General features: G+C 64.7%; 1 protein-coding gene across 1 annotated transcript in view; it reads left to right on the plus strand.

Moving 5' to 3' along the window:
- HSPG2 (heparan sulfate proteoglycan 2) overlaps window positions 1-12,367 on the plus strand; it is a 74,755-nt gene that overhangs the window by 14,146 nt on the left and 48,242 nt on the right. Inside the window, exons 3-8 of the mRNA XM_029913575.1 lie at window positions 5,510-5,619; window positions 5,909-5,967; window positions 6,492-6,652; window positions 9,034-9,159; window positions 10,700-10,990; window positions 11,665-11,784. Coding sequence (XP_029769435.1) covers window positions 5,510-5,619; window positions 5,909-5,967; window positions 6,492-6,652; window positions 9,034-9,159; window positions 10,700-10,990; window positions 11,665-11,784 — 867 coding nt within the window. The remainder of the gene's footprint in view (window positions 1-5,509; window positions 5,620-5,908; window positions 5,968-6,491; window positions 6,653-9,033; window positions 9,160-10,699; window positions 10,991-11,664; window positions 11,785-12,367) is intronic.

Consider the following 12,367-nt stretch of genomic DNA (forward strand, 5'->3'; position numbering starts at 1 on the left):
CCCCACCCGGGGCGGGGCTGGCCGGGATCAGGGCACTGTGCCCCCAGGCCCCACCCGGGGCGGGGCTGGCGGGGATCAGGGCACTGTGCCCCCAGGCCCCACCTGCGCGGGGCTGGCTGGGATCAGGGCACTGTGCCCCCAGCCCTCACCCGGGGCACCGTTGGCCTCCCCAGTCCATTCCCTTGCCAGGTTGGCCAGCTCCAGCTCCTTCCGTCTCTCCCTATAAGGCGACCCCCCGTCACTCTTATTGCTCGCCCCAAACTCCCTGCAGTTTGCTGACCTTGTCCTGGCACTGAGGATGGGTTCCCATTGCAGTGTAGAGGGGCTCTCTGCCCGCCGGGCCTTTGCCTTCACAGCACCAGCGCACGTTGCACTGTTGTGGCCACGTCACATGGCCGGACCGTCTCCCCTGGCGGTGTGGGCACACTGGGGCACCACCTGCCTCCTGGCCCTCATCCTGATTCTGGGACACAGCCCCTGTGTGTGAGCTGGGTAATACCAGAGCCACCCTGCCCCCTGCCAGGGGCATTCGCTGGGCTCATGAGCTCAGAGATCTCCCCAGGGCAGCGAGCTCGGAGCAGTGGAGAGCCCCAGGGTCTGTGCTGAGTGTGAGCCCCTGGCTGGGTGTGTCACCCCCCACATGCCCTGCCCCACCAGAGGAGCCTGCCACAGGGCTGGACTGGGCTCCTGCTCTCAGCTCCAGAGAACCCAGGCAGGGGAGGGAGTGGGCCAACCGCGCAGTGTCCTGGGGGTAGGGGAGTGATTTCCAGGGCAGACTGCCTTCCACTGGGTCATTGGGAGCCAGGTCTGCCCCAGGAGCCCCCAGCTCCTTGCAGCACGGAGCGGGCGCCCGGGAGGGGCTGACTCAACCGGAGCCGGACGCAGCAGCAGGAAGCCAAGGGCTCTGCAGCCTGAAGCATTTTTTCCATCTCCCTCCCCAGCCAAGTGCAAACAAAGCACAGCCGGGAACCGAGGGCTCCTTAAAAGGAGGAAAAGTGGCTGCTGGGGAAGCCAGGGAGCCGGCTGGGCTTCCTGCAGCAGGCTGCTCTCTGGCCCAAGGCCCCCAACGTGCCACTCCCAGTGCCCGGGTACGGACGCAGCTGCCAGCCCTGGGCACGTGGCTGCACCGGCCGATGCCTGGCACTGGGTGTTATGGGCATGATTCTTTGTGCCTTTGCCTGGGGCCATTGGGCATGTTTGTAGGGCAGCGTTGCTGGTGCAAGGCTTCCCATGGGCACCCTCTGCTTGCCCACTCCCATTGTACACCTGTGTGCACCCCCGTGTGCACACTCCTGCTTTTGCACAGCCAGAGAGCGACACAGTCTGACGTGAAAGCCCTTGAGTTCTCGCTCTTGTGCCCAGATGCCCATGGTAGCCAGTGGGAGATGACAAGGGCACATACCCCGCTGGGGCAGGGCTGAAGCTGCCCTCCTGAGCCCATGGCCCAGGCGCAGTGAGCTTGGAGGCCAGGGGCCAGGGCTGTGCCTGCTGTGAGGGACATGGCTGAGCCCTGGGGCCTGCTGCAGAGAGACCCAGGGCAGGGTGGATTGTACTAGGGAGCGTCTGGCCCTGGCACTGCTTTCTCGGGTTCCTGGGCTGGAAAAGACACTCAGTCCCTCCCCTGGGCAATGAACTCTGGGGGCACATTGGCAGGGCAGTGTGGGAGGGCAGCTCGCTCTGCCCCTGATGGTGCTGCACCCGTCCTGCGGGTGGTAGGCGGCTCCAGGCCAGAATCTCATGCTGGAGCCTGCGGAGCTGGCCAGCAGGTCCAACTCGGTGCCTGGCCTGGCGCTGGTTGGGAGGAGGGGGCCACCTCCCCACGAGGCACCCAAGTGAAATCCCCATCCCCGCAGGCCCCTGAGCAGCGTGTCAGCATCTGGCCTCTAGAAGCCATGCGGGCCGGAGCCAGCCACACCCTAGGCTCACCCTGGGAACGATCACCCCGTGCCAGCCCCAGGGCGTCTACAGGAATTGAATTTCCCGTGTGAAGAGGTCCCAGCTCCCTGGCGGGAGGGCTGGGGCGTCGCCCTGCCTGAGGCCAGGCTGAGGGGCTGGCGGAAGCAGAGCAGTGGCTGAGCAGAGAGCTGGGCTCTGGGCTGGTGGTAGTTAGCCAGGACCAGCAGGGACGTGTTGCCGGCTTCAGACTGAACCCCCGCCCCAACTGTTGCAAGAAAAGGGGCTTTGTAGCGTGAGCCGCACGCTGCCTCCCCCTGAGCTGTTTCCTGGCTGCGCTCTTTGGGGTGAGCTGTGCTGGAGGGCAGGGTGTGAGGGGTGACCCCACCCCCTGGCTGCCCGCCATCCCCGAGGTCACAGGGCACTTTCAATGGGCTCTTTGTGTGCCTGACAAGCACCCCTGTCTTCCCTGGGCTGCGGGAGGGGCACCTAGGCAGGGATTGGCAGCACCTTGCTGTGAAATGGGGCGCTGCAAATGGGGGGAAGCCCCTGTCTTCAGGCAGGGCCCGCCACCCCCAGCCCCAAGCACTCTCTGGCACTGCCCTCTCTGGTGCTGGTGGCACGGCCTCTCCCGCGCCTGGGAAGGGCCTGGCTGGGAGCAGAAGCAGCCCTGGAACGTGGGGAGAGCTCTGGCTCTGTGTGCGGGCCTGTGAGCCAATGTTGCAAGGCAGCACCCCAGGGAGCAGCCCTGGAGCAGCTCCATCCAGCCTGCAGGAGACTCTGACTCTCCTGGGCTGCTGGGGGGTGCCTGGGAAGGGTGTGTGTGGGCGGGGTCTGGCTGGGCAGCTGCAGGGGAGCTGCTGCGTTCTGAAAGGGGCCCCTGCCCCACACATAGGGCCCCTCTCCATTCTTCCCAGCCCCTGGGATAGCGAGAAGCCTCGCCTGGCCCCCCTGCCCTGCCCCCAGTTGGTTCCAGTACCCTGCAGCAGTCCTGCTGGCACCCCAGCCCCTATGCTATCGGGCAGGAAACAGACTCTCCTTGCAGACAGGCCGCCCACTTCCATGGGGTGAACCAAGCTAGGGGCAGGCAGCGCCAGTGGGCACGGCGACAAGCCTGCCCCATCCTTACCAGGATCTCAAAGCTCTGCACAACCTCCCCAACAGGTCAGGATCCTTCTCCCCACTTTATAGAGGGCAAAGTGAGGCACCTTGGGGGAAGGAGTTCACCCAGTTGCAGGACTGCGAATAAAACCCAGGAATCTGACTCCAACCCTCCCTGGCTCTAATCCACTAGATCCTACTTCCCTCCTCAAGCAGGATAGAGAACCCAGGAGCACTGACCCCTCAGCCCACCCCCTACTCTCTACTCCAGGGGGAATTCTGTGCCAAAAAATAAAAAATTATATGCACAATATTTCAAAATTCTGCATATTTTATTTATCAAAATAAAACAAAATAATCAGGCCAGTTTCAATTATTTTGGTAATTTATTTCAAAATACTTGTCAGCAAGTATGTCTGTAACAATACAGCAACAAGAAAGATGAAGGCAGGGCGGCGGCTGCTGGCCGGGTGCCCAGTTCTGAAGGCAGCACTGCTGCTAGCAACAGCACAAAAGTAAGGGTGGCATGGTATTGGCTTACTTTTGTGCTGTTGCTAGCAGCGGTGCTGCCTTCAGAGCTGGGAGGCTGGAGACCAGATTTCACGGTCTGTGATGCAATTTTCATGGCTGCGAATTTGGTAGACCCCTAAATGTAAGAGGGAGGGCAGCACAGCTAGGGGCAGACATGAGGAAAAAGGAAGCATTTTGGTTGAAATCACAAATTCTGTGTGAAAAAAAAATTCAGTGGGGAACATTAATTCTGCACAAATTCTGCATTGTGCAATGGCGCAGAATTCCAGCAGGAGCACAGTCCTCCCAAATCAGGATAAAGAACTCAGGAACTCTGAGCCTCCCAGCTCTAACCCACTAGTCCCTACTCCCCTCCCCAAACAGGAAATAGAACCCAGGAGTCCAGTCTCCCATGCCAGGCCCTTTTCTCCTTGGAGAAGAGCAGGTAGATTGTCCAGCTCTGCCACGTGCCCGGGTGGTGGTTTGCTAGTGTCAGACCCCACGCTGGGAAATCTGAAGCAGGCAGGGCCCAGTTTCTCCCTGGCACCCGTGGGTGCATCGCCATTGTATGCGGTGGGGGATGGGGCTGTGTTCCTGATACCTGACAAGGTGCTGTGGAGCGTGCGGGTGGGGAAGGGCATAGGAACTTCCCTGGCACAGTCTCTCTCTCCCCTCTGACAAGGCCGAGCCGTGTGCCCCCTTGGCCCCGCACCCTAGGGCGTTTGCTAGCCCAAGCCAGTGCTGCTCTCAGCTGGGGGCTCCCTGCGGGGAGAGCCCGGAGGCCCAGTCAGAGCGCAGCCACACGCTGGAGGAGCTCCCACCCTGTCCTGGGACTCCGGTGGTGAGGGGCTCCATGGGCCTTGCCCCTGCCAATGGGGGGCTCTGCTTGGGGGCAGGCCGCAGGGACTCCTGTGAGGGAGCTGTGTGGTGTCTGGCCTGTCTGCAGGGGCTGGGGGAGGTGGTGAGTGGGGCTGCTGTTACTCACTACAAGGAGCTGAGCAGCTGGTGCTGGGGAGGGGCCCCCGGCTGGATGCAGGCAGTGTGGTTCCCAGCGCAGGGCAGCTGCGAGCGGGGGATGAACTTTGGCAGCCGCAGCCTGATGCAGGGAGCCAGGGGCTGCTCCTGGCACAGCATGTGTGTGAAGCTCGGGGGTGTGAAGCTCGGGGATGCAGTTAGCAGGACTCCACAAACCCCTCCCCCCGGCCCAGAGCTCCCACCTGGGCCCGGCCCCTGCGGCATGGCCCCCTTCAGGGCTGGCTCTCACTGGAGGGTGCAGCTGGAATTGCAATGGGGGCTGAGGATTTTCCCAGCCCGGGAGCCAGCTGGGCCTGCCCCCTCTACCCCACGACCTGTGGAGCCTGGCCCTGGGGAGAAGGTCAGGGCTCTTCTCCCTCTGCCTGCATGGGCGGCCAACTCCTGAGGGAGGGCTCCCCAGCGCCATCCCCTGCCCTGCTGTCGTCCCAGGGGGTCCCGGCTGGTCTAGGTGGGAGCCGCCTGGGTTGGGCAACTGTCACACTGGGAGGGAGGTGCTGTGCTGCTGGGGGCAGTGTTGGGGGCTCAGTGGGGGGCGCTCTCCCACCACAGTCAGTGCTAGCGCCAGTGCCGCAGCACAGCACTAGGGGGCGCTGCGCTGCACAAGGTGCACAGCCAGGGTCCTGTCCCCTTGTGGTCATTAACCATCCCTCGGCTCTTTTTGTCAGAATAAGGGTGTTGGCTCCATTGGCCTGGCCAGGTCCTAACCCAGCGGGAGGCCTTCTGGTGTCCCAGGGTCCTGCAGGTTTCAGTTGGATACCATAGTCTTCCTCACTTCCTGTCCTAACTGTTGCGCTGTGTTGTTATGCGGCTGCAGCAACCCACCCCAGAGGTGGCTGAATCTCAGGGCTAGGCAAGGTGATCCCTGGAGGTAGCCAGTAAAGCTGGTCGGTGCAGAGGCCATAGAGTTGGTTCTCCTGGCTCAGCTGCCTCCTGCTCTCACGCTGGCCGTCTCTCCTCTCCGCATGCCCAGTCTACTTCCGCGCTCTGGTGAATTTCACCCAGTCCATTGACTACAACCCGCGCCTGGACGACGCCAATTCGGAGGAGTTCCGGGAGGTTTCGGAGGCCGTGGTGGATACGGTGAGCCCTGGCCCCTGCTACTCCCTGTCCCCTGCTCGGCCCCAGAGGTCTGTCGGCGCTGGCTGCCCAGTCTGGGCGAAAGGGGCTTCAGTCTCTAAGGCCCTTTCCAGGCAGGGTCACTGTCCCAGGGCAAACTGGGGTGGGGGAAGGGCGTGGAGCCGGTGGCTGGGTCAGCGACTTGGCTCATGGTGCCCTGCGCTCACCATTAGGCCGTGCTTCCCACAGGATTTCCCCACGCCCCCGGCCGTGGGGTACCATTTGCTGACGCTCTCTCTGCCTCTCTCCCCAGCTGGAGTCCGAGTACTACAAGATTGGTGGGGAGCAGGTGGTCAGCGTGGTGTTCATCAAGTGAGTGAGGTGCCCCTGGCAGTGCCGGGGGGTGGGGAGGGCAATGGAGACCCCTCTGCCCCCTGTTCTCCTGGGCATGGGGCATTTATCTCTGAGAGACGGCGCTTTCCCTGCTGTCAGCACCATGCCCCTGCTGTGCCCCAAGCACCCTGCGCCAGGGTCCAGAGTGCGCATGGGGAGTCACACACCGTGCCCAAAAAGAGACCCCCCCCCGCCCTCCACAGCTGGAGACATCGCAGGGGACGGGTGGGGGTCACGGCTCAGAGCCCCCCGCAGACTGCAGCTGTTTCAAACACACCTGAGCGTGGGAGCTAAAGGAGCAGCCCCATTAGCACAGCAGTAGTAGGGCTTTTATCATCTGTTGAGGGGGAGGTAACTAGGAACACACGAGACAGGCAGATCCCAATTGGGAGACCCACGCACACGTGTGAATCTGCTTCCATCCAGTACGGAGCAGTGGCCGGAGCACACGCATGGACACATGCACACCTCCCCCCATTCAGCCCTGCCCCCGCTCTCCCCAGGGAAATCGACGGCTATACCTTTGTGGAGCTGGATGTGGGCTCAGAGGGGAACCTGGACGAGGGGGAGATCCGCGAGGTGCTCTACTCTGTCATCGAGAGCGGCTCCATTGCCTCCTACATCACCTCCACGCAGGGCTTCCAGTTCCGGCGCCTCGGGGCAGGTGAGCGAGCCCCTGCCCAGATCCCCAGCTCGGGTCACTGCCCTGCGCTCTGTTGGAGTGTGCAAAGGGGGCCCGGGGACGGGGGGGCAGCAGCCTGCCAGTGTGTTTAGAACAGATCCTGGGTGTGCGGGAGGCCCCCTCCCCAGCAGTTGAGCCCTGGCGACTGGCAGACTAAGTGAGGGGTGGGGCCTGTGCCCATGATGGGCATGGTACGGTCCCAAGGCCGGTCTGCCCATGTGGTTCACCCTGCAGTGGCTCAGAGGGGCTGGCACAGATTGGCCTGGCCTGCGTGACAGGACCGGACTGGTTCCGGTCGCTCTCCTATAGAACCAGACTGCTCTCTGGGCTGTGTCCGTCCATCTGTCTGCAGTCACTGCGGTGCCCGGGTGCCGCGGTGTCACTCTGGACTCCCTAGCCTGTCTGCTCCCCTGCCCAGGCCCAGCAAACCCCACTGGAACCTGGTGCCCGGCACAGCAGGGGCCGTTCCGCTGGGAGGGTCGGCTGGCAGCCCAGATGACAGGCGAGGGGCAGTGCTACCTCTGCGGGGCAGCGATAGTGGCCCTGCCACCCATGGGGCCAGATGGAGGGCAGGTGGGAGGAAGGGCAGTGTTGGCTGGTCCACTGAGCTGCTGTCTGGCCAGGGCTGGGCCGGGCGGCCCCGAGCCAGGGACCCCTGCTCCCCAGGTAGCCTGTGCTTAGGCCTGGGGGGGCCCCGTCCTCCCCAGCTCTAACCTTCTATTCACTTGCAGCCCAGACCCCGCCTCCCCCCATTGCCAGGGAGTCGCCAGGTGAGTTGGGCGAGGCGGCAGGTGCAGGGGGAACCCAGAGCCTTGGCAGTGCGATTGGCAGCTGGGGGTCGGGGGCGGGAAGGCAGGGGCAGCCCCTGCTCTCCCCGTAGCCCCTTGCACCCTAGAGGCCCCCCGCTGACTGGCACGAGCTGGTTGGATGCAGGGTTTTGGCATTGGGCTCCTTCGGCCTGAAGAGACTTCCACTGCTGCACCCAGTGCGAGGCCTTTCCACCGAGCACCCGGGGGTCCCAGTTCGTGCCTCAGCAGTTGGCAGTAGCAGATTAAAGATCCCAGATGCCCAGCCTGTGGGTGAGCTGGTCTGGACTGTGCGAGAGGGCGCAGACAGCTCCTTTCCTCTCCCACGCCAGCTGCCAGCCCCCAGGAGGACTCTGTACCCAGTGTGTTGGGGGCGCTACCCGCCTGCCTTCGGCTGGTGTTAGGAGCGTAGACCAATGCTGGCCCCCCTGGCCTGGGCCATGCCCCATCAGCCCCCAGCAGGCTCCAGGTTCCCCTGCGCTGGGCCGTGCCCTGCTGTGCTGTGCTGGGCGTGTTTGTGGGCGGCCGGCCGTTCGCGTGGCTCCGGTGCCACTGCCTGATGCTGCCTGGCTGTTGGCCCTGCAGCTGGGGCCCTGGCAGGTGACATCCTCCTGCAGTTGTCGCAGACGCTGTCCTGTGGCTCGGCGCCGTTGTGCAGGCACATGGAACTGGCTTTCAGCCCAGTGCCACCACAGCAGGAGACACAGGGCCGTGCCAGGGTGCCTGCTTTCGGGCTGGGAACCAGGGGCCCCCTTCCCCTCGCTCCTGGACCAGGTGAGCTCTGAGCCCTGTCTGTGCTGCTCCTGGGATTGACCAGAGGTGGCGCTGCAGAGCACTGGCACTTACCTCCAATGCGGGTGAGCCTGCAGCCTCCACAGCACTGCCCCCTGCTGGTTGCATTGTGCGCTGCTCCCAGACCCCCACAGACCCAGGCCCAAGCAATCCCAACCCCACCTGAGCCCAGCAGACTCAACCAAGGTCAGAGCGGCTGGTTAGTGCAGGGACCCACCAGGCAGGAGTCCAAATCCACCGGGTTCTCTTGGTGCCGTGGGCAGGTGGGCCCTGTGCCATGGCATGTCTGCCGCATGGTGTGTGTGCTCCAAGGCATGTGCTGCGTGGCGTGTGCACATGCCCCGTGGTGTGTGTACCTGCTGCCTGCCTCGAACCGTGTGCAGTGCTTGTTTTGCTTCCTGAACATGCAGCTCGCGGGGTTTCTGGCATTTCCAGTTGGGCAGGGGCTTGCAGGGGGCAGCGAGGGGATTTCCGTGCAGCTGCGCAAGTCCGGGGAGGCGGGAGGAGGCAGAGTAGGGCGTCCCTGGGGGCGGGGGGGCAGCGAGGGGAGCTCTGGGGGCCCCCTGTGAGCCTGCGGAGGAGAAGGGGCTGCGAACAAGCTCTAGCCATCTGGCTGGGATTTGACATCCCAGGAGCTAGCTGGGCCAAGATCGAACTGGGCTGGCCCTGGAGCCCTGGCCCCCGGGCTGAGAGCTTTCCCCAGGGGTTGGGGCCCTAGTGGCACCTCCCCTCGCCCCCGTGGCTCTGACTCCTGCCCTGTTGCAGTGGCCCCGGAGGTGCGTGCCTGCACCGGGGAGGAGTTTGCCTGCACCAGCGGGGAGTGCATCGACAAGGAGTTCCGCTGCGACCGCCGCCCTGACTGCCGCGACATGTCGGACGAACAGAACTGCGGTAGGGGCGGGGCTACTGACAGGGGCAGGGCTATTGAAGGGGGCGGGGCCTGGTGCCAGACTGTGAGGCCTGGACCTGGCTGGATCCTCCCAGCCCATCCCCCATAGTGGTCTCCCATGTATGTCCTTCCTCTAACCAGCTCCTCCTCTCTGAACCACTCACAGCACAGAGATGGCCAGGCATCCCGCCCGAGCCCCCCTCAGTGCCCACGGGATCTCTGGTGGGGTTAAATGCCTCCCAGCAGCTTCCAGGCCTCAGCTCCCTCCCTCCCTGCGACCACCGAGACCCAAGGAACCCCCTGCCTGTCCCTGGCGCCTCCAGCTGAGGGGCTCTCCCACCTTGGAGGTGGGAGGGATTACGCCCCATGCTCCCTAAGGTGCTTTGCAGATGGGAACCTGAGGCACAGAGCAGCCAAGTTGAGAGCTGGGGCTAGAACTTGAAGCTAGAGCCCCGCCCGTCCTCGGTGATCCTAAGGAACAGAGAGCGCTGCTGCCCAGGCCGTGCCCTCTGTCTGTCCTTCTCTAGGCCAGAGCCGGAGTGGAGCAGACCCCTGTGGGGCGGCGGAGGGAGGGATTGCTCTCAGCAAGCTGGTCTCCTGGGCTCATCTGGTCCCAGGTGATGCCCCCTGGGAGCGGATTGCGCAGCCTGACCGAGCTCCCCCAGCGCTGGTCTGTCCCCGGCTCAGTTCCCTGGCTTAGCCCCTGCTGTGGCAGACCCAGAATATCCCCTGTAACTATGAGTGAGACCCTCTGTCCCCAGGCCTGGGGAGCGCGGGGCTGGCACAGCTGAGAGGGGGCACCTGCCCTGGAGGCCTGGCGAGCTCCCCAGGGCTCTGCGCCCAGCAGGACCTGCCTCGACCCCTGGGAACTGGAGGCTTCTGGCTGCAGGGGCTAGGAGTTCCCGGGTGCCCGTGGTCCTAGAGCCGTGGCTGCCTCGGGAACTAGCTGACACCGCCCCCCCCCCGCAGAGTGCCCCAGTGAGGAGTTCCGGAATGCCAGCGGGCTGGGGAGGCGGCATGTGTGTTGTGAAGGCTCTTCCCATGGGCATGCTCTGCCGACAAGCCCTCCCAGCATGTATGTGCCAGGGACACCCTCAGACTGCCAGGGGCATCCCAATGCTAGCAAAGAGCCCAGGGCCCAGCACCGCCAGTCCTTGCCATGGGACCTCCATGCTGCCATGACCCCGTGACAGGCAGCTGAGATTGGATGGGAGGGAACTAGTAATGTCCTGTGCCCCCCGGCCATGGAGTCCTCATTCCCTAAGGCTGGATCCCACTCCTGCCTATTCTGCAGGCCCTGGCTGCCTGCCTGGTCGCTGCCCCTCCTGCCAGCTGAACCCCCTGTAGCCAGCCTTGCTCTCCTGATCACAGATACCTTCCTTGGTGTCCCTGGCCTTTGAACTAGGATCCCCTGCCCCCAGCTCCCCTGCCCTGCCCGGCCTGGCCCAGGATCTCAGATCCCAGGGCTGGATCCCCTGCCCCCGGCTCTGGCTCTCAGCCCGTTTCTCTCCGGTCGCTAATGTTCTCTTTGTCTGGTCCCAGATCGGCAGGAAGTGGTGACCCTCACACCCCGGCCCATCACCACCGCTCAGCCAGCCACCTCCCGGACACCCACAACCACCCCCTTGACGCCCATGGTCACTACCAGGAGGGTGCCGTTCACCACATCCCCCCGGCTCATCACCTCCAAGCACCTGCCGGTTCGGCACCCCTTGGAGCAGCGCCCCTGCCGCCGGGATGAGGCTGTCTGCTCCAACAAGCAGTGCATACCCCGGGACTACCTGTGCGACGGCGAGCGGGACTGCCTGGATGGGAGCGACGAGCTCAGCTGCGGTAGGGGGCATGCGGGGGCTGGGATGGGCCAGGAGGGGCAGCAAAAGAGCAGCCAGACTAGCGGCTGCAGCACTAGCCCAGGACATGGCCCTCGCTCGCCTGGCTCCCGCAATTGGCTGACGGATCATTCCTGGGGAATCGGGTCCCTGTGCAGCACTGGGGAGGGGCTGTCGCATGGCACGGTGCGGGGGTACAGGCGCAGCGCTGGGGAGGGGCTGTCGCATGGCACGGTGCGGGGGTACAGGCGCAGCGCTGGGGAGGGGCTGTCGCATGGCACGGTGCGGGGGTACAGGCGCAGCGCTGGGGGGGGGCTGTTGCATGGTACGGTGCGGGGGTACAGGCGCAGCGCTGGGGAGGGGCTGTCGCATGGCACGGTGTGGGGGTACAGGTGCAGCGCTGGGGAGGGGCTGTCGCATGTTACGGTGCGGGGGTACAGGCGCAGCGCTGGGGAGGGGCTGTCGCATGGCACGGTGCGGGGGTAGAGGTGCAGCGCTGGGGAGGGGCTGTCGCATGGCACGGTGCGGGGTGCAGGCGCAGCACTGGGGAGGGGCTGTCGCATGGCACAGTGCGGGGGTACAGGCGCAGCGCTGGGGAGGGGCTGTGTCTGGCTGCAGGCAGCGCTCATGCTGTAGGGGGGCCCAGGCAGCACACTGATGGATTCCCCCGCCCGACAGGCACCCCTACCCCGTGCGAGCCCAACGAGTTCAAGTGCCGGAACGGGCACTGCGCCCTCAAGCTGTGGCGCTGCGACGGGGACAATGACTGTGTGGACGGCTCCGATGAGGTGGACTGCCGTAAGTGTGCTGGCTAGAGTGCCACTCTGCCGCCTCGGGCCGTGCCAGAGAGCTCCCGGCCTTCCCCGGGCCCTGCCCAGTTCCCCCAGCCTGGCTCCGTGGAGCCTCCAGGGCACCAGCCCTTCCTTGCCGGGAGTGTGCGGGCACCCAGGCCAGCTCCAGGCTGCTCCCTGGTGTCCCTGGAAACGGCCCAGGCTGTTGCTCTGACCTCCAGGGTGCAAAGGAGGCCGAGCAGGGAGGACGAATAGAGCCGTCTCCTGACTCCACAGAGACCCTTGGGACTGGGGGCTCTGGCTGGCGGCAGGTTGGGGCCGAGGCGGAGGATGCTGCTTAAAAGGGCACGGCTTGTCCCTTGGTGCCTCTCACCCAGCTGGCGCGCTGTGTCCTGGGGCCAGGGAGTGATGGCCCAGAGGAGCTGCCATCACCCACACGTGATGCCAGCTGGGCAGGGGGCGATGCGGGTCAGGCTGGGGGCGGTGATGCCAGCTGGGCAGGGGGCGATGCTTGTCAGGCGGGGAGCGGTGATGTCAGCTGGGCAGGGGGCGATGCTGGTCAGGCAGTGGTGATGCCAGCTGGGCAGGGG

Source organism: Terrapene carolina, unplaced genomic scaffold (genome assembly GCF_002925995.2).
Source record: "Terrapene carolina triunguis isolate 2854851 unplaced genomic scaffold, T_m_triunguis-2.0 Scaffold714, whole genome shotgun sequence".
Classification (NCBI taxonomy): Eukaryota; Metazoa; Chordata; order Testudines; family Emydidae; genus Terrapene; species Terrapene triunguis.